The following is a 19,615-nucleotide window of genomic DNA, read 5'->3' as shown; positions in this document are numbered from 1 at the left end:
TGGAATTTTATGATATTCGGACGTACAAGAGTTTTCGATACATGGGAATCTTCAATTCCCAAAGCTACTACGGTACCAGAACCAGAAGTGTCATGAATTCCAGAACAAGCTGGTCCGTTAGAAGATTCGAATCATCCAAAAATTTGCCAAATTTATGAAACTGGCCCTAGAGCTCAGAGATTTATTTGAAAACATTTGTAGTAGTTATGATAAAAGAACTATTTTGTTAATTTGATCGTGACCCTGAATCCGCGAACAAGAATAGGGTATCTCTTTATTCGTTTTTTGTTTGTCTTGTTACCCCGTCTCGATGTGTCTCATCGTCGCCCACTAACCGGTCGAACTCCAGACGGATCTATTTAGAACCGCACTACCGTTCATACTGACGACAACGCTCTGATGAGACAACGAAACCTCACCCCAAGCTTCTGATCCTAGCCTTCGATAATATACCTTTCTAACCCTGGGTAAGCCGCGAGTATTCGGCTTAATTACCACTAAAGCATGGCCCACTTAGTAATGAAACAACATCATTTGGGTCTATTTCGGATTTGAATTAACGGATTTGAAAACGGATTTCACTAAATTGCATACTATTTTTTATAAAGGGTGTGCACAGTTCAATCATAGAGGTAACTCTAAGACCAGAAGGTCCCGAAGAAACGAGCTCAACTTTTTGGCTCAGCTCTGGTACTATCTTCGGTCCCAAGCTAATCGATGCACCCCTCGAAACATAGAAAAATCCACGAACCCCTCATTTTATCTGTCAAACTTTCATAGCGAATCAAAACAAACATTGTGTAGTACTGGAATTTATACTAGAATGGGATACGTTAATCGATTTGCTTGGGACCAATAGGCTAGTCAAGCAGTGAGCCAATTTAAAATCGTTAGTTTCGAATTGATTGTTGGTTCAATTGCATCACTTAGAAGTACTCGCCAAAAATAAGTCTCTCAACTGATTGTCATAACATTTTCAGGGAATGTAATACTATATAATATAAGCTTGGATTGCGTATCTTTATTTCACTCTACTTATTAACCAAATCCAAATGCCCTAACTTTCTTCTAAATTCCACTCATCTAGATACAGCTGGAATTAGGGCGTAACAGCTTTTGTATACAATGACTTCTTTTGATGATTTCTAGAAAGTTAAGGCTTGCCAACGCAAATCAACAACACCATCGGGTAGAGGAAGAGTTCCCCTACCCGACGGTTATGTTGGTTTGCGTGGGTGTGCCTTGAGTTCCTAAAAATCATCGATAGAAGTCATTGTTTACAAAGGCTGTTACGCCCTTATTCCAGCTCTATCTAGCCATAAGGTTTTGTGCAACGGTTGGAACGACATTTTTTACCCTGCTTTCAACCATGATTTAAACATTTCCTGCTCCATAGTGACAATTTTAGGATGCTTACGGAGTTCGTGCTTCATTATAGCTCAGTATCTTTCGATCGGTCGCAACTCCGGTGTGTTTGGGGGATTAAGTTCCTTCGGCACGAAATTGACCCATTCGTCTTGTACCACTCCAGAACGTCCTTGCAGAGGCTAGATTGGGCCAAAAAATAGTAGGAACGTTGTGTGATTTGATAAACGAAAGCAGTCGTTTCGTCATGCACTCATTCATGTAGACTTGGCCATTTACGGTTGTTGTGCAGTGTTCACTCGACTGTCGACAAAAGCAGACCACTCTTGATGTGTGCTACGCGATCGGCTGTTTTCTCGGCAGCAACCATTGTGTGGTCCTCCTCATTGTTCTTCATCAGCAGTTCTTTCGGTCGATGCGTCGTCGACTTTGGAAAGCAACCGTTTCGTGATGAGTGTGTGAGTGTTGACCACGTTTTGCGTCCATTGCTGCAATGGACGCGCTCTGACCCTCGTTGGCGTACAACAATTTGCCATACAATGAAACTACTGGAAGCGGCTCCAGTTCTGATGGAGGAGGCTTTTTGGATAGCGGAAGATAAAGTGTTTATTGTGTTGTACCTTTTGACTATATTTTTAAGATGTATTGTATAGTATACCAAGAATCCTCGGCTCTGTAAAGTTAATTCGGTTGAGCCTTACCAAATAAATTAATAAACAAAAAAAATAAATTTACGGTTGTAGTTGTTACCAAAGCCTTGCTCCGTTTTCCGCACGAACAAATTGCCTGCCAAATCATGAATTTCTTTGTTAACTTCGACACTTGCTGTTTCCTGAGGGACTCTGAAACATCGAACTTGTCTTTCGCGGTCACATACTGGTTTCCCGGAATTTGTTTGAAGTCCGCTTTTACGTATGTTCTATCGTCCATGATACAACAGTGTGGTTTTGTGCATCTGTGATCTTCAACGTAGTACGAAATACTTTTTCTTGCACTCACTTGCTTCCAATCGACAGTTAAACGTTCTCCGAAACGTTTTATGACACGAGAAACAGTAGATTGTTGGATTCCCAACATCTTTCCGTTGGCTTGGTGCGAAAGATATGGGTTTTTGAGGTGAGTGTGCACAATTTTCTCGTGCACGCGCTGTTCCTTTGACTCCATTTTCAAAACTATTAAAAAATTTACAATGAAACCCACGCAGTGTAAACAATACACGCTGAAGCCATCTTACCAAAAATTTCATAAAAAATAAGCCAAAGATCAAAATGTTACAGCTTTTTTAAAAAGATGCAATTTAATTGTGGACACCCTTTATTTTTTTACTTATTTATTTTCTTGAAATTTAAAAAAAAATTGTAGGGGAAATGGATGTAATGTCGGCCTAAGTGCCCCTAATTTGGGGCATCACATAAATTAAGCAATCGACTAAATTTTCAATAGCGACCAAAAATATCCATTAGGACCGTCCCGACCGACCGCGTTCATTTAGATAAAATTGATAAATAGCTGATTTTTAGCGATGGGCCCAATCTTAGATACATAGGCCAACATTAGAGCCATTTCCCCTATATGTTTCCCAGAAAACATTATTTTCCCCAACAACTTTGTGTGTCAGACGTCATTCCGATCAAAAGTTCCGTTTCCGTGCTACAATTTTTTGAGAAATTTCAAAGACGCAATTTGTAAAATTTACAAGATCCAAAATGGCCGAATTTTAACAAAAAATGTGAATTATTGCCCCTAACAAACAATTTTCAGTTTCATGCAAATGGAAGAAGGTCCAGTTTTTCCGTATCGTTATTCAAAATGCCCCTTCCACTATTACGATCAGTTTGAAATTCCACCGAGCCTTGGAGCTTATGCAACTACCGAATTACCATTATTCCTTTGCCGTCAACTCGGTTCACAGTGATTCCTTCCAGCGATAAAATTTTTCGCCCGATATTGGTCGAAATAGAGATGAGTTATGACTCAATTTAACAAAATGTCCATCTTCCCGCACTGTCTCAAACCGAAACGGAATCAAATTTAACGGAAACTCCTGCATTTTCTCCTTCCAGCGATGCCATGGTTCGGCATGGACATCGGCGGCACCCTAACGAAGTTGGTGTACTTCGAACCGAAAGACATCACACCGGGCGAGCTGGATCAGGAAGCCAAAATCCTGCGCAACATCCGGCGGTACCTGACGAAACATTCGGCCTACGGGCGGACCGGCCACCGAGACATGCACCTCCAGATGGATGACGTGGAGATCAGAGGCCGACGGGGGTCGCTACATTTCATCCGGTTTCCCACGTCCGAGATGGACAAATTCCTGGCCCTGGCCAAGAGGAAGGGCATGGCCCAGCTGGTGACGACGGTTTGTGCGACGGGGGGCGGCGCGTTCAAGTTTGAGGATAATTTCAAATACGAGGTCAACATGAAGCTGGCCAAGTTCGACGAACTGGACGCCCTGATCAAGGGAATACTGTTTACCGAGACGCACAATCCGTGTGAGTGCTACTACTGGGAGAATGCTAGTGATATTAGGTGAGTCGATGCACTATTCTAGTGTTCAATTAATGTTTTGTGCTACTGTTTTCAGTGTAAGTTCAAAGATGAAGTTCGACTTCAGTCAACCGTATCCGTTCATTCTGGTGAATGTGGGATCGGGCGTATCGGTGCTAGCGGTTCGGGGACCGGACAACTACAAACGCATCTCCGGTACCAGTTTGGGTGGTGGAACATTCCTGGGTTTGTGCTGTCTGCTGACGGGGTGCACGACGTTCGAGGAAGCGATTCAGCTTGCCACGAAGGGTGACCACACGCGGGTGGACAAGTTGGTGAAAGACATCTACGGTGGGGACTATGAACGGTTCGGACTGCCCGGAGATCTGGTGGCTGCCAGGTACATTTCAGCTGGAATAAGTATTCTGATTAATAATGGTAACGATTCTTATTGCTTACACTAAATAGCTTCGGTCAGATGAACCTCACCGAGCGGAGGGCAAGCGTATCGAGGGAAGATCTCGCCAATGCAACCCTGGTTACGATAACGAACAATATCGGCTCGATTGCCAGGATGTGTGCAAGCAACGAGAAAATCGATCGGGTAAGTGAATGATGTTGCAATTTCAGTCACAAAGAGCCCCCGCAATAAATGTCGCTTCTTATCTCGACGCATACAGGTGGTATTCGTGGGAAACTTCCTGCGGGTGAATCCCATCTCGATGAAGCTGCTTGCCTACGCCATGGACTACTGGTCGAAGGGTACGTTGAAGGCGCTCTTCCTCGAGCACGAGGGCTATTTCGGTGCTGTCGGCTGCTTGCTGCAGTTTAATGGCGAGCTTAACGCGCACGTTAACAACGAAGGCGAACTACTGACCTAAGGTGAAACTCGTGAATAATGAATATGCTTACGCATTCGCCACAAAACCACACAGACATACAACGGAAACCAAACACACAAATGAACACAACATATTGATATAGAAATGGGTACGATCAAATCTTACAACAGACAAATATCTTCAAGTTTACAACATTTCTCCAAAACCGATGATTCGTCGATAAGAATGAAGTTTGTAGATTAGTCTTAGGGAATCGTTTAGGATAACCGGCATGATAGTGAGACGATGAAAGTTGAATTGTTATGGGTAAGTGCGTTGCTCTGTATGAATGTTATTCGGAAGGATTTTTAGAGCGAGCGAATGCAACAACGTCTGCTAAATTGAGTTAAGAAGTATGTTTTTTTTTTGGGAAAGCCTTTACCATTATCAGCAGTAAAGCTACTAAATAATTATTGATTAAATCGCTTTCCCCAGCAGACATTGTATCCGCACGCATGTGGTCGATCGTTCGTGAGAGTTTTGCAATCAACGGCTACAATAGCAACGTTTTACATAGTCGAGCGTTCTTTTTCAATTCCTTCATAGTGTAAGGCACGCTTTTGAGTAAGATAAGTAACGTAAATGGGCAAATTTTATACGGCTGTTTTGTTTCTTCAATACAGCCAAGTAGGAAATGTTTGTTTTTGTAATTTTATTGATTGAAAATTTAAGGGAAATTCGTTTTCGTGGTGTAGGAAAATCCAATTATGTTACCAGTTCATGTTGGTTGCAGTGTGCACGATTGGTTTACAATCAGCAATTGCGTTGGAACGATTTTGAAGACCAATAATCGGTTGCACTATTATCCCACTTTACAAACATAGAACTTATGAACTGTTTATCAAAGTAGAACAAATAAACACAGCAGCCGAAGCAAATTGGACAGCTGGATGTGTGTAAGGACAAGATCCTCGTACCTACGATGGCCACGGTCATCTTTAAAAAGACGCATGTCTTGCCCGCTGCAAATATGATAAAAACGTAGAATAAGGCACCGTATATTTGCCGTATATTTTATTTGGAAATACTTGGTTAACACAATTACAGAAATCTAGATCAGGCTATTCGCTCCCTGCATAATGTTGTTGATTTCGTCCCCCCCATTTTTATGTATAGGTATATGAAAAACTTCTAGCAATCCGTAGTTTTCCTTTTTATTTACATTTTTTTCTGCATTTTCTCCTGTTAGTAAGGCATAGAGCAAAACAAATTCTGAAAATAATACACGGATCTTCGAAATTGGCTAAAGTCTGTGGTTGGTTCATTCAAAACCGTGGAGGGTATCACATTTCCTTGAAGGGCATCGTCGTTTTGCACAGGTCCAAATTATTCGCACGCCATTGTTATGTTACTGGCAGCAGGTTTTATGCTGCCTGCCGGTTAGATCTTCGTTATGGACATTGTTCTCGGTTCATAATTACTCGTTTCAAAGACGTTATCAACTAGCAGGGTTTGCAATCACGCGAAGCCATGGTACGTGAAGCATGAAATTGTTGACCAAATGGAGCAATTAAGTAGAGGGTCCCCTGAGGAATTATAAAATCATGCTAGACATATGAGTGTTAGGGTGGTTCAAAATATCGATTTTGCTTCAATAGGCTCAATTCATTCTACATCAGGTCCTGATCATTCTCGCGATGATGCGAACGCATACTGCACTGGCCCTTTGAAGTTTATGTGGGAATTAATATAGTGAACTTCATGTTCTCAATGTCCTAGCACTTCGTCATAATATTTTTTGGAAAAGCTTGCTAGCTGCTCATATGTGAAATTTTATCAGCAACAACTTTGCTCAATACCACTTTTTGATTAGACTTAAAGGTAATTAGTTGTTATTTTTTTTCGAAACCGATAACTTTTTGATACGATTAATCGACTGTATTCATGGCAACACTGCATTTGGCACTTATGACACAGTAGTCTGGATTTTTTGTTATATTCTTCGCGCCAAGCACACCAATGTTGCCTGTTGAGCAGTTTATAGAGCATGTGAGAATAATATCATCTTTCAAACTAATTATCCTGACGTTCAATCCACAAATGTCTTCAGCAAAGTTACAGCTGAGAAATTTTTTTCACATTAGTACAGATAGCAAACTTTTCCGCAGATCATTATTGAAAAGGAACGATGAGAACAAAATGTTCACTTTTCCCATAGTAATTCCCATATATCATTAGAATTATCAGGACCTAATTTGAAATCTATTAAGCTTGGTGGAGCAACATCGATGATTTGAACCAATCTAATGAGTATTGTGTTAGAGTTCATATAAATATAGACACTTTTAGCTTTTATATTATGAAGCTTCTGGGAATTCTCTTATATCCAGAATGATTGTATAATTTCGTAAAGAACCCTGCATCATTTCTTCTTTTGGTCATGCTTCTCACGTACCAAGCTGACTCAGAAATAACATGTGAAATGAAATAGCTCCTTGATAGATATGCGTATTTCGTCTACAATGTGCAGACTTTCTTAGTGTCTTGTACTAATACTTGAGACACTGAACAAGTCGGCACATTGTAGACCAAATACGCGTTAAAGATAAGCAAATAAGGTAGAGGAATTACATTTTTTTCTTGATTTGTTTTTCGTCGATCTTGTTTGTTACTGAGTACCAATGCTACCGACGCCATGAAGGCAGCTCCCACACCTGGACCCTACCTATCGACCCATCAACTCTCATGGACCGGGGGCCAACGGCTTTACTTCCCTTCCGAATTTGATGCGATCGGTGAAGTAGATTTGTTTATTTAAATCTAATGCGGATAGAGAATTGGGCATGGCAGTGGTGAATACGAGGAAAGGAACAGGCCTGGGATTGATCTCCCAGAAACGGTAACCACTAAGTTACCGAGCCTCGTCCTGAAAGAGTTGTTTATTTTGATAAGATAAACAGCTTTGTCGAAGACATCAAACATCTCCAGAATGTCAGGGTAAAAAACTTAAATTTTGGTGTCATCTATGCGGTTGTGTATCGAATTGTCTGTTTATATGAAAAAAATTGTCCTTATTTTTGTGAGCAACTTAGCCCAAGACATCAAGTCATGGAAATGCGTCGTTTCGGAGCTTTCAGTTTTGTCCCGCTAGAATGCATTTACAGGAGACAATACGGGGACCTTTTTGAACCAATTTTCTGTCAAACGCGAACCAGCATCTGATTGGTCGGGTATAATCGTATAGAAACGCAAGAATTTTTACAACAGGGAATCTATTTTCTTGTATGTTGACAGTCGACTACGTCGCACATAATAAAAAAGTTTTTGCACGGTCGTTTCCGCGAGAGAAGAAGAACACGTCACAGACAAAAAGAAGCCGGTTGTCTCCTCTTCCTCTTAGGATTGCGTTGGACACTCTCGCATTTTCATGAGAAAAAATAACGAAACACTGAACTATTGGCTCCGTAAAGCTAACGCAATTGAGCTTTCCAAATAATCGAACTAGATAAAAAAAATGTATTCATTTTTTTCCAGAAAACTCGAAAACAGTAGACTGTGGAATTTTGACGTCTTCAGAAGAGTTCTTCTTCTGCTTCTTCTTCTTCGCATTTCAAGCTTATTGCTTATCGTATATTAGCTTATTGCGTTCTCTCAACTTAGTGTTCTATATGCCCTTCCACAGTTATTAATGGAGAGCTTTCGATGCCTGTTACCATTTTTGCATTAGTATAATTGTGTGGCAAGTACAATCATTCCCAAGTAACAATTTTGGTTGTATGAGGGTTCTGTAGACCATGATTTAGACTTGTAGAATGCTACAAAACCGCGATAAAACCTGCAATGTTACTTGGGATTCTATCTCTATGCTCAGGGAATTCAAGAAATTTTCCAACTCGTATATGTCTAGACCGGACCGGGAATCGAACCCAGCCACCTCCAGCATGGTATTGCTTTGTAGCTACGCCTTTACCGTCTGAGCTAAGGGAGGCCCCAAATTCAACTTCAGGCTTCAGAAGAGTTGCCCAACAAACATTTAATGAGAGAGTTGGTTGGAAATGTTAACATGAAGCTTTAGTGTGATAATTGATTAGCTAGAGAATGATCTTTAGAAGAGAGTAGGTGGATAGTTCCGTTAGAGTACGGCAGTATGAAAATTGAGTAGAAGTTGAAAATGAGCGAAGGGCCATTAATGCGACAGTTTTTAAAGATAGACGCACATCTTTTGCCTAACCCGTACGATGTACGCGGAGAGTTGAAGTATGTCTCCAAGTCTATAAGCAAAAAATGTGCGTCCCTCTTTTGCTCATAAACTGACTGCGGCTGTGGAATAGTTCTAGCGACGTTTTCATCACTACCTAAAGCCCCACGTTGCGAGAGCATTTCCAGTCGATGGTGTGTTATAATGCAATTCTTGTTTACCCAACTATTGACGAGAGGAGCAACACAATAGTTGGGTAAAGAAGAATTGCATTATAACACACCATCGACTGGAAACGCTCTCGCAACGTGGGGCTTTAGGTAGTGATGAAAACGTCGCTAGAACTATTCCACAGCCGCAGTCATTTTATGAGCAAAAAAGGGAAGCACATTTTTTGCCTGTAGACTTGGAGACATACTATTACGTACGGGTTAGGTAAAAGATGTGCGTCTATCTTTAAAAACTGTCGCATTAATGACCCTTCGCTCATTTTCAACTTCTATTCAATTTTCATACTGCCGTACTCTAACGGAACTATCCACCTACCCTCTTCTAAAAGATCATTCTCTAGCTAATAAATAATCACACTAAAGCTTCATGTTAGCATTTCCAACCAACTCTGAAAATCGCTAACTTCGCGTATGAAGTAACATAAAAACATTTAATGTTGAATGAGAGTTTATTCAGGCAAAAACAAGCTTTTTCAGCTGTTGATCAACTCAACTTGTTTGTTGGGTGTTTACTTTTATTTTGTTGAAGATGTCAAGTTCTAGAGTGAAACTTTGACAAAAAGTTAGATTGTGCGGATCAGTTGTTAATTAAGTCACGGAAATGCTTCGTTTCGGAGAATAGCCCATAGCATAGTGAACTGTGCAATGTTGTCAATCCGACAATACAAAAGTAAGGAGGTGCGACGCGAACACTGGCACGGGGATAGAGGAAATGCTTCGCCAACCCGAGCATCTATCCACCATGGATGTGCGGCTTACGGCCCTCATTGCCTAGTCAGTAAAGGCACGGTATTACCAAGTCGGAGGCGGCGGATTCGATTTCCGGTCCGGCGAGAGAATCTTTCGGGTTGGACATTTTCTCGACTTTATTGTGCTTGTCACACTAAAGTGACGCAAAATTTGAAATTTTCGATCCACAGTGCTCGAACGATTTCAAATCGGGTTCTGATCAGCCTCCCAAAATATGAGCTTATTTGGTAAGAAACTGACTTCGCACAAACCATTTGAAGTGTATATGGGATTTACTATGGGAAAACCAAACTTTTTGTTCATTTTCATCTAGCTTTCTCCATATTGCTATGATATCTCAGTTTCAACTTTTAAGGTTTTTAAGTCAAAGGTCAAATTAAATAGTTAATTTTTAATTAACTTTAAGAGATTAATACCATAGAGGTAACTCTAATACCCCGTTCACATTACAGCGTATATCACGTGATATACGCTGTCCTGCAATGAGCACTCATACATCTAGTTTTCACTGGAAATCCTATGTATGAGTGCTCATTGCAAGACAGCCTATATTACGTGACTGTAATGTGATCGGGGTATAATACTCTTAAGGGGGTATTCCCAATCTTTTGCCTCTTTTCGGCCTGTTTTTCAATTAATTTTTTTTCAAGGAAAATGAATAGTAATGCGCCTAACTCTTTGGGATTCTTGTTTATTGAACATTAAAGTTTACAAATAAATTTTTTTCGACATAAAAAAGACATGATTGACGTCACAAAATGGCGACAAACAGACCCCTGTTCGCCGCAAACGCCTGGACGGGCGAAGACTTTTCTCTGGAACGGCTTCATCTGAAACAGATTTCGTGATGAAATTAATAATCTGCATAAGATTCTCTGGAGCTTCTCCCGTTGGCAGCAAAAAATCTTGCAAATTAACAAAATGGCGGCCATATGAAAAAACAGGCGATTTTTAGCCCGCTTTTTTGCAACTTTAAGGTGCTTCAAACAATGTTAAATGTTAATATTTTTGGCTGAAAGTGGGAGAAGCTCCAAATAATTTAATAAGGAACAAAATGCGCAAAGATTCAAGTCAATATCTCTTATAGTTTCTGAGAAAAATCTTCGCCCGATAAAAAAATGTGGTTTCGAGAAAAACGCGTTTAAAGTTTTGACTTTAGTTAAAACCATTTGGGGGTTCTTACCATAAGTCAGCTATGCCTGGACACCGAATTCGCTGATCGGAAAACGGCTTGGGGGGATGAAAGTATATAGTCTAAAGTACAAAAAAACGTGAAAAAAAAAATTTGATTTTTTGAAAAAAAAGATCGGGAATACCCCCTTAAGGCATGATCAACTTTTGTGGGAAAAACTGTATTATGCAGTGTGACATAGTAGCCATGACTTTTGTGCTCTATTTCACGTGCTAGAAACACCAATGTTGCACCGTCGAGTTGGTTTTTAGCCGGCGCCGGTGGTGGTAGCGGTAAGCGTGACTGCTTTCTCACCCCAATGAGTCTGGGTTCATTCCTAGCCGAGGTCGGTGGGATTTTTCTGAGGCATAACAAGCTCTGGTCACGTCTTCCTTCGGAAGGGAAGTAAACCCGTTGGTCCCGGCCCATGTGTGTTTGAATGGGTGCGATATCCTACGCAGGTGTGGAAGCTGCCTTCCTGCTCATTCGATTTCCGTCAATGGATGGTCGGTCTAATCGGTAAGATATGCCTACGCATTGCACGGATCCAGCGGGTGGAGGAGAAGCTCGGACGGAGAAGATCAAGCTTTGAAAAGATCGTTCGTTGAAGAACTTGAGACCCGAGAAGCGGATGTTCCGGAAGGTGGCAGCGTAGAAGAACAGTGGACGACCATCATGAATACCTTTATCGAGACAAGTGAGGTGTGCACTCACCGAAAAAAATGGTGCACTGATGACACCTGGCGGAAGATTGAGTAGCGTAGATAAGCAAAAGCCACGTTAGAGCGGGCGAGAACCAGAGAACACAACATACAACAGAAATTAGAGAACGTAAGTGGAGAAATCTGCAAGCAAGCGCTGCATTGGAATCCGGCAGGACATCGCAGCAGATCCAAACCCAGGGGCTTAAGCCGGCGGAGCCTCAACAAGGAAATACAGCAAGTCATCAGGAATCTGACCTGGGCCATGACAAGGTCAAGGCAAAACCGAACAGCCGCCAAGGATGAAAATCGTTCACGTTGGCCCTATGCACTACTAGGGGTGTGCAGGACACGGGGTTGGTCACTCAACAGATTTGGGCACACCTGGGCTCATTCATTGGCACTGTTTGACACCCATACTTAGATTTTTAGATAGATACGCAGTGGGCACAACCGATGGCAACTAACAATTTAAAATTGGCTCATTACTTGACTAGACTATTGGTCCCAAGCAAATCGATTAACGTGCCCCATTCTAGTCGAAATTCTAGTAGTACTATGTTTGTTTTAATTCGCTATGAAAGTTTGACAGATAAAATGAGGGGTTCGTGGATTTTCTTATGTTTCGAGGGGTGTATCGATTAGCTTGGGACCGAAGATAGTACCAGAGCTGAGCCAAAAAGTTAAACATGTTCCTTCTGGTCTTAGAGCTACCTCTATGGTGGGCATGTGTCGAAATTTGATTGTCGTTGACACAATCCAACTTTTGGAATCCGCAACCGTTAATTTTCGCATCGTCCCGTCATGGATTCCCTAAAAACCGAGTTGGATTTCCCAAAACACTGTCAGCGTACATTCTAATGCCTGTCCGAAGCAGAACATCATTCCACACGAGACACATTTCGGCCACCGAGTATACCAACATCGCATGCATATTGTTACTATTGTTACTATATTCACTCACAATCCCACTCTCTAAACCAGACCGCTTTTTTATGTAAAAATTGCTCCACTTAGAAAGTTTTTTGTTCTAATCATCGGAAAATACTTCTTCCCCGGAGGTAGTTACCCAGAAGTAATAACCCAACCACAGTTCCTATTGTATCCGTTGTTTCTCTGTAGAGAACAGCTGACTACGGATTAATGTCAAGTACCTACCAGAATTACCAGCCAACCGGAGCTTCTTGTCATGATACTTAGCTGTTATTTCTACGACGCTACTACACCGCCTATTCCATCATCCATCAGCATAAAAAAAATCATTCCAGTGTCTCGATATTATTCTCTCGCATTCGGATTGCAACAAGCACATTTAAGCTGTCAAAATACCGGGTTGCCAAATGTGCCATTATTCACAAACAAACAAAGTCAGTCCAATGACTGGCGCCCTCGGCACTGCCGGCACAGCTGCGGTACACTGAGATAAAATTTGGTACAAAATAAGTGTGCAGAGAGCAGTGCTGAGATTTGTCATTGTCACTGACAGACTTTCGCGCGATATTGACTAAATTGTTCGTCACATAGTCACTGACAGACTTGATCCTCAAAAAAACCTTCGTCAAAATCTCATTCATTTTTTCGTCAATGACAAAGATTCACCTGGTAACAAAAAGTGTAGTTTAGTACAATCTGTGTCACATTATTGTTATCCAAATAGCTCAGGACGTAGATACTTGTTCACTAAAATGGATCCATGTAATTGTTTTGCTCAAGTAATTTAATTTCGTTACAAATTTGGCTAATAAATAAATCTGCACATGTTCGTCACTGACAGCATTTTCATTGACAATTGATATGGTTTGTCTTGACTATGACTGTTAGCTCCAATGAGTGACCAAAGCAGAATTGTCAATATCACTGTGTACTGTCGAGATTTTGCAGCACTGGCAGAGAGTGACTACCCCTTGGTCAAGATGAAGAAATGATTAGCAACAAAATTATGATTTTTTTAAGCTTTAAGGTTCTGAAAAATATACAAAACTAGAGAGAGAGAGAGAGAGAAATATTAGTAATTTCCATTTAATTCTACTACCTTATTGGCTTATCCTTGACAGATACGCGTATTCCGTCTACATTGTGCAGACTTCTTCAGTGTCTTGTACTAATTCTCGACTTTAGTACAAGACACTGAAGAAGTCTGCACATTGTAGAAGAAATTCGCGTATCTCAAGGATAAGCAAACAAGGTAGTGGAATTAAATGGAAATTACTAATCTTTATCTCTCTCTTTATACAGCTAACCTAGTTTTGAATCCTGATGAATGTGGGCGTCTTACCACATTCATCAGGATTCAAAACTAGGTTCAATTTTTTTCGACTTGATATCAGTGTCTGTTTTTATCATTTACCATCACACGCAAGGAGTATCGCTTCAACCCAGTGTAGATGAATTGCGTTTGTTTTGAAAATCTTCACTGTTACGTACGAGCGAAATGAACAAATGAGTTCATTATACATCAATGTGTACGCGTTTGTTGATATTCTCCAGTGCTTGATTATCCAACCCAATATTGTCAAAATCAGAAATGATCCTCAAAAGCAAAATAATCAAATTCATTTTGGGCAAAACGATTATTTTGAATTTTGTCGACTCTAGAGCCTAAAACCGGGATTTTATCACCAGTTAAGCTTGAGGCAATGTTTTTCTATAGGTTCGTGTGTAAAAACTAACACGACACGTCCTGCAGCGGTGTATTTGAAAATAATCATTTTGCATTTGATCCTCAAAATCATTCTCACCAAGATGAAGACGAATATTAATATTGACAACAACGGAGGCGATACAGTGGGGGAAATTCGTTTAAACGCAATGTCATTTTTGCGTTTATTTTCAACACAAAAGATCGAGACAAAAAATCAAATATAGTTTGTCATAGCCCATCAGAAGTCTCGTATTTGAGAACACAATTTGAACGGAAGTTCATTGTGGTCTCTGAAAAAATCCAATAAAGGTGATTTTAGAGGGGAAATTCGTTTAAACGCACACTAACGTAAAGCCGCATTGAGCGTACCTATGCTCCTGTTATCTTGCGCATCTGTCATATTTACACTGTATAGCCCTCGTTCGCCATTAACACGAGTTTAAATTTGCGTTGCGCGGTAGTTGTTGCTTGTTTTCGGCAAAATGGGTAAAGGAAAGTATTTAAGCCAGTCGGAGCAAATACTGGTTCGAGAACTCAAAAGTCGCGGTGAGAGCAATCGCAAAATTGCACGTGTGATCCACAGATCGGAAGCAGCAATCAGGAACCTGCTGAAAAAAGGCAAGACGTATGGCGTAAAAAAGAAAACAAAGGGAAATTCGAAGATCACCAACCGTGTCCGAAACCAAATCATACAAATGGGAGACTCTGGAAACTTCTCTGCTGCGCAAATCAAGCAAGAAATGGGGCTTTCCATTTCTAAGAGGCGTGTACGGCAGATTCTACATGGAAGTGGCCACTTAAAGTACACCAAAAAAGCAAAAAAACCCAATCTTCAACCGGCCCACATTAGCGCCAGATTGAATTTCGCTAAAAAATACATGTCTTGGACTACGGAATGGGACAATGTTATTTTTTCTGACGAGAAGAAATTCCGGCCCAGACTGCACCGCATATTATTGGCACGATTTGAGGAAATCTCCGCAGGTTAAGTTGAGCAGGAACTTTGGAGGTGGTACTCTAATGTGTTGGGCCGCTTTTTCGATCCATGGAAAGACCCCTATTGCCACCATTTCAACCAGGATGAATTCGGGAAAGTACTTGGAGCTTCTGGAAGATGTTTTGATCCCGTTTACTGAAGACGTTATGCCGGAAAATTTCGTATTTCAACAGGATAATGCAGCAATTCATGTCAGCAAGCAATCTTTGAAATGGTTTTCTGAACGAGACATCAGTCTTTTGGATTGGCCAGCTCGTAGTCCGGATCTAAATCCTATCGAGAACTTGTGGGGCATCCTGGCACGACAGGTTTACAAAGGCGGAAGGCAGTTTAAAACAGTTCGTGAACTTGAGTCAGCCGTAAGAGAAGCCTGGAGCTTGATACCTGATACAACTCTGCAGAAGCTGGTGAAATCAATGCCGAACAGAATTTTCGAAACTATTCAGAAAAACGGAAAGCAAACGAAGTATTAACTATTGTTTATTGTTGATTTTTGAACTGTGAACTCGATTTGATTAATAAAACTAAAAGTGCGTTTAAACGAATTTCCCCCCCAAAATCACCTTTTTTGGGATTTTTTCAAAAGTCATTATGAACTTCCAATCAAATTGTGTTCTCAAATACGAGACTTCTGATGGGCTATGACAAACTATATTTGATTTTTTGTCTCGATCTTTTGTGTTGAAAATAAACGCAAAAATGACATTGCGTTTAAACGAATTTCCCCCACTGTAGTGAACATCCAGCCACGAATGAAGAAAAACAAACGTTGACTTCGATACTCAAAGGTTGCCTTGATCAAGAGAATGTTGTTATGTCAAAATTCAGATTCATGCAGGTAGTTGGTCTATCTGTTAAGGTTGTCTTCATTTTCAGCTATGATTTGCGAATTTGTATGGAACCGCTCCAATATAGGTACAATTTTAGCTATATGTACCTTATATAAATGTAGTTTTCTAATACACATTGTTTTAGTGTAGAATCTAAACTTAAAGTTCTTTTCAAGGAATTTTATTAAGTTAAAAGACACCCTTCACCAGCATACACAGAAAAAAAAGTTGTTGAATATTACATTCAAACTACTGCAACCAGGTCAATCCATCGGTTGTGTAATATAACGTTGTACGATGTACATAGATTTTGCGAACAAAATTACATCCATTGATGTAATATTGTATCTGCTTTTTGCTATTACATCATTATTTCATACATCAGCTTGAATTACATTGGTCGATATTACATTTTTTTTTGCTGTGTTGTCGGGTAGGACAAGAGCCCCATGCATTCGACAAATTAACAAAAGACTTCAAAATAATTTCCTGAAATGGTTCAACCCTATTCATTCCCAACACATTCAAACATCCGGCCGGTAAATGGCAAAACACAGACTACTGAGAGTGGCGCAAACAAACACATACACAAGACAGCAAATGCGGAGTGCCCTTGAAAATTCAATGCGATCCGGGAGAAAAGCGGAGGTCGCTCAATCTCAATCGCAAAGATTTTCCCATTTTTCGAAATGAGTGCCATGCGTTTATTGTTTATTGTGTTCTCCCTCTCTCGCTACGAGTTGCATGCATCTTCCCTCTTCCCGCCATGGCCACTCCACCACCCATCCCAATCCCACTCGTCAACATGTGTAACATCAGTGGGGTGCCTGTTTTTCTCGCTCTTCGCTCTCCCACGATGGTATCCATCATCGTCATAGGCCGCGCCGGGTCTGGGGTGGCATGCAAGCAAACAGCACTTGGAGGGCGGCCGGCCGGTAACCAGAGTCACTCGATTTAGGCTTTTCTTTGCGTCATCATTAGCGATTCGATCGTCGGTCGGTGCTGATGTCGGTTCGTGTCTACACGGATAGGTATTGTGCGTAAAACAAAATAAAATCCTAGTCGGTGCGGTTTTCCGGTTGCCCGCACTCCATTCTCTCCGCGGATGCTGCTGCTGCCGCCGCTGCAGGTGTGTGTTATTATTATTGTAGCAGAGAAACCATATCTTCCCACTGGCCACTGATTTGGGAAGTAATTTTTGAAATTATTCGGGATGCAAATGCCAGAAGAGGGAAAAAATCGGAATCGCAATAAGTGTAGTTGCCGATCGAGAGAGAGAGAAAGGGAGGGGACGTTTCCCACCTGTATGCGTAGATTGGACGAAATGGCGGATAGCTGGATAGGAAAAGCCTACGCAACAAAAAAATGATATAACGTGAAAAATGTTTCGAATCGCGATTACGGTGGTGGAAAGGTCAGCCATCAGCAGAAGCAAAACATAGGTGTCTGTGTGCGTATTTGCTGGCTGGATGGACGACGACGGTCGAAGAAGGTGTAGGAAGAGGTTGGTCGCATTCGCATGGATTGCTATGTGCGCATTTTGTAGCATATCGCAAAAATCAAGGGCAAAAGAGTGCAATTCTCCCAGGCTAACTTGACCGTGACGCTTTTAGGGAGAGGAACAGTGGCAGAGTTCAGTTAGATGGATGACTGAGTGAAGGGCGATTTAAATTTTTGCTACTATTTTGCAACGTAAATAATAAAGTTAGTGCTCCAACAATTCCGGGGTGATTCAAAATTTGGGCGTAATTGCTTTTGTAAACAAACACTCAGGGTGACCAGTAAACTGGGATATCGGAAAAAAAAAGCCGGAAATTCGAAGTCACCAGGGAAAATTCCGTCGTTTTCGTTTTTGCGGTGTAGCTACACCAGTGTTACACCGCCGTACACCCAACAAAATCAGGGTGTAGCTATTGATTACAACTTTGTTTACAAACAATTGATCATGAGCTGTCAATGATTCGCGCTTATTTCTGCTTACACTACACCGGTGTAGTGTAGCAAAAACAAAAACGACATATGACAAATCGGGAAAAAAACGATTTTCCAAAATAAAAAATAAGATCTTGGACTTTTAAAAAATTTCAAGACTCTTGACATGAAACAGGGGGGCGTCACTTCTGAGGATGCATTTTATTAAACAAAAGTCTTGGCAGCTCTGCGATGTCATGCAAGCGGGATAAGAATAATAGTTCGGAATAGACAGAAGGATAAAAAAGGATGTTCAGGATATCTTGAAAATCTTGAATTGATAGGGATACCGTTTTACGTTGTTTTTCTTTTTAATTCTATTACTATTGTAGTAGAATTAAAAGCAAAAACAACGTAATAAGGTATAGAATGAATGTACCAATTCTCTCATCAATCAATTTAGATTTATAAAATACATAGGAATAGAAAAGGAATGAATGGGAAAAAAATAGATTTTCTGCATTTTTTTTTCATAGATGGAGATATGCATGCAAAATGTGTGGATACATTAAAAAGGGATAAGGATGTGTCGTCCCTCTGGATTGGCTCTAAGAGAATTTAGGCTTTTACTCCAAGTCAGTTGTGTGAGTTCAGCGTAGACTTTTAAAGTAGACGATTGTCAAGAGGATTCCAGGATCGGTGAAAAATACCAGGGGAATCGAATTTACATTCAAAAAAATTTAAACCATAAATATACAACATATAGTTCAGTTATAGTTATAGTTTTCATACCTTTGATTTTTCTTTGTCCTCTTTTCTATCGAGAAAGATGGCATATCATCGGTTTTATGCAATACTGGCACAACTCAAAATCTGTGAATCAATCAAACCGTAGACTACATATTAACATTAGGACTTATGTTCTATGACTTCGCAGGGTTCTGTAATATATTTTAATTCTGTTGAGGGCATATTTAGGTCAATCATTTCATAATGATGATTATAAACAGTCATCATCTGATTTACAGGTCCAAATTACTACAATCAACGTTTGAAAACTTCCGCTTTTCTGTGTTAAGTTTCAATTTTATGAATCTTTTCATTTCCATTGGACTGAATCTAGTGTGATTCATTAATTCTATCAAATATCCGATAAAAACATAAAGAGCCCAACGATTTTTACTGCCTTTATTTGAGTTGCTTAGTCATGCATACTTGTTTGAGTTGTGACCATTAGAGTGATGCAAAATTTGAAATTTTCGCTCCACAATACTTAAACGATTCCAAATCGGATCCTGACTAACCTCTCAAAATTTGAACCCATTTGGTGAGAAACTGAGATGGCACAAACCATTTGAAGTTTGTATGGGAATTACTATGGTAAAACCAAGATTTCTGTTCATGTCGATCTAATAACTCACCATATCGGTCTGCTTCAAAAGCTTTCCCAGCTACAACTTTGCTCAAGACCACTTTTCGATTAAATGCAAGGATCGAAAGTTTTTAA

The 19,615-nt window shown here is 40.5% G+C and overlaps 1 protein-coding gene across 6 annotated transcripts in view; it reads left to right on the top strand.

Annotated features, from left to right (window-relative positions):
- Window positions 1-5,991, top strand: part of fbl (pantothenate kinase 3 fbl) — an 80,794-nt gene extending 74,803 nt beyond the window's left edge. For 4 of the 6 annotated variants that reach the window (XM_065231525.1, XM_065231527.1, XM_065231526.1 and 1 more), the window contains 4 exons: window positions 3,429-3,900; window positions 3,956-4,258; window positions 4,327-4,462; window positions 4,539-5,989. In XM_065231525.1, coding sequence (XP_065087597.1) covers window positions 3,429-3,900; window positions 3,956-4,258; window positions 4,327-4,462; window positions 4,539-4,739 — 1,112 coding nt within the window. In that variant the 3' untranslated portion in view covers window positions 4,740-5,989. Of the gene's footprint in view, window positions 1-3,428; window positions 3,901-3,955; window positions 4,259-4,326; window positions 4,463-4,538 lie in introns of all 6 variants that reach the window. The other 2 variants (XM_065231530.1, XM_065231528.1) reach the window with 2 other exon arrangements.
- The last annotated feature ends 13,624 nt before the right edge of the window (window positions 5,992-19,615 follow it).

Source organism: Ochlerotatus camptorhynchus, unplaced genomic scaffold (genome assembly GCF_037179485.1).
Source record: "Ochlerotatus camptorhynchus isolate MF236.1 unplaced genomic scaffold, CSIRO-AGI_Acam_v1.1 ptg000357l, whole genome shotgun sequence".
NCBI lineage: Eukaryota > Metazoa > Arthropoda > Insecta > Diptera > Culicidae > Ochlerotatus > Ochlerotatus camptorhynchus.
This window is presented reverse-complemented; position numbering and strand designations above follow the sequence as displayed.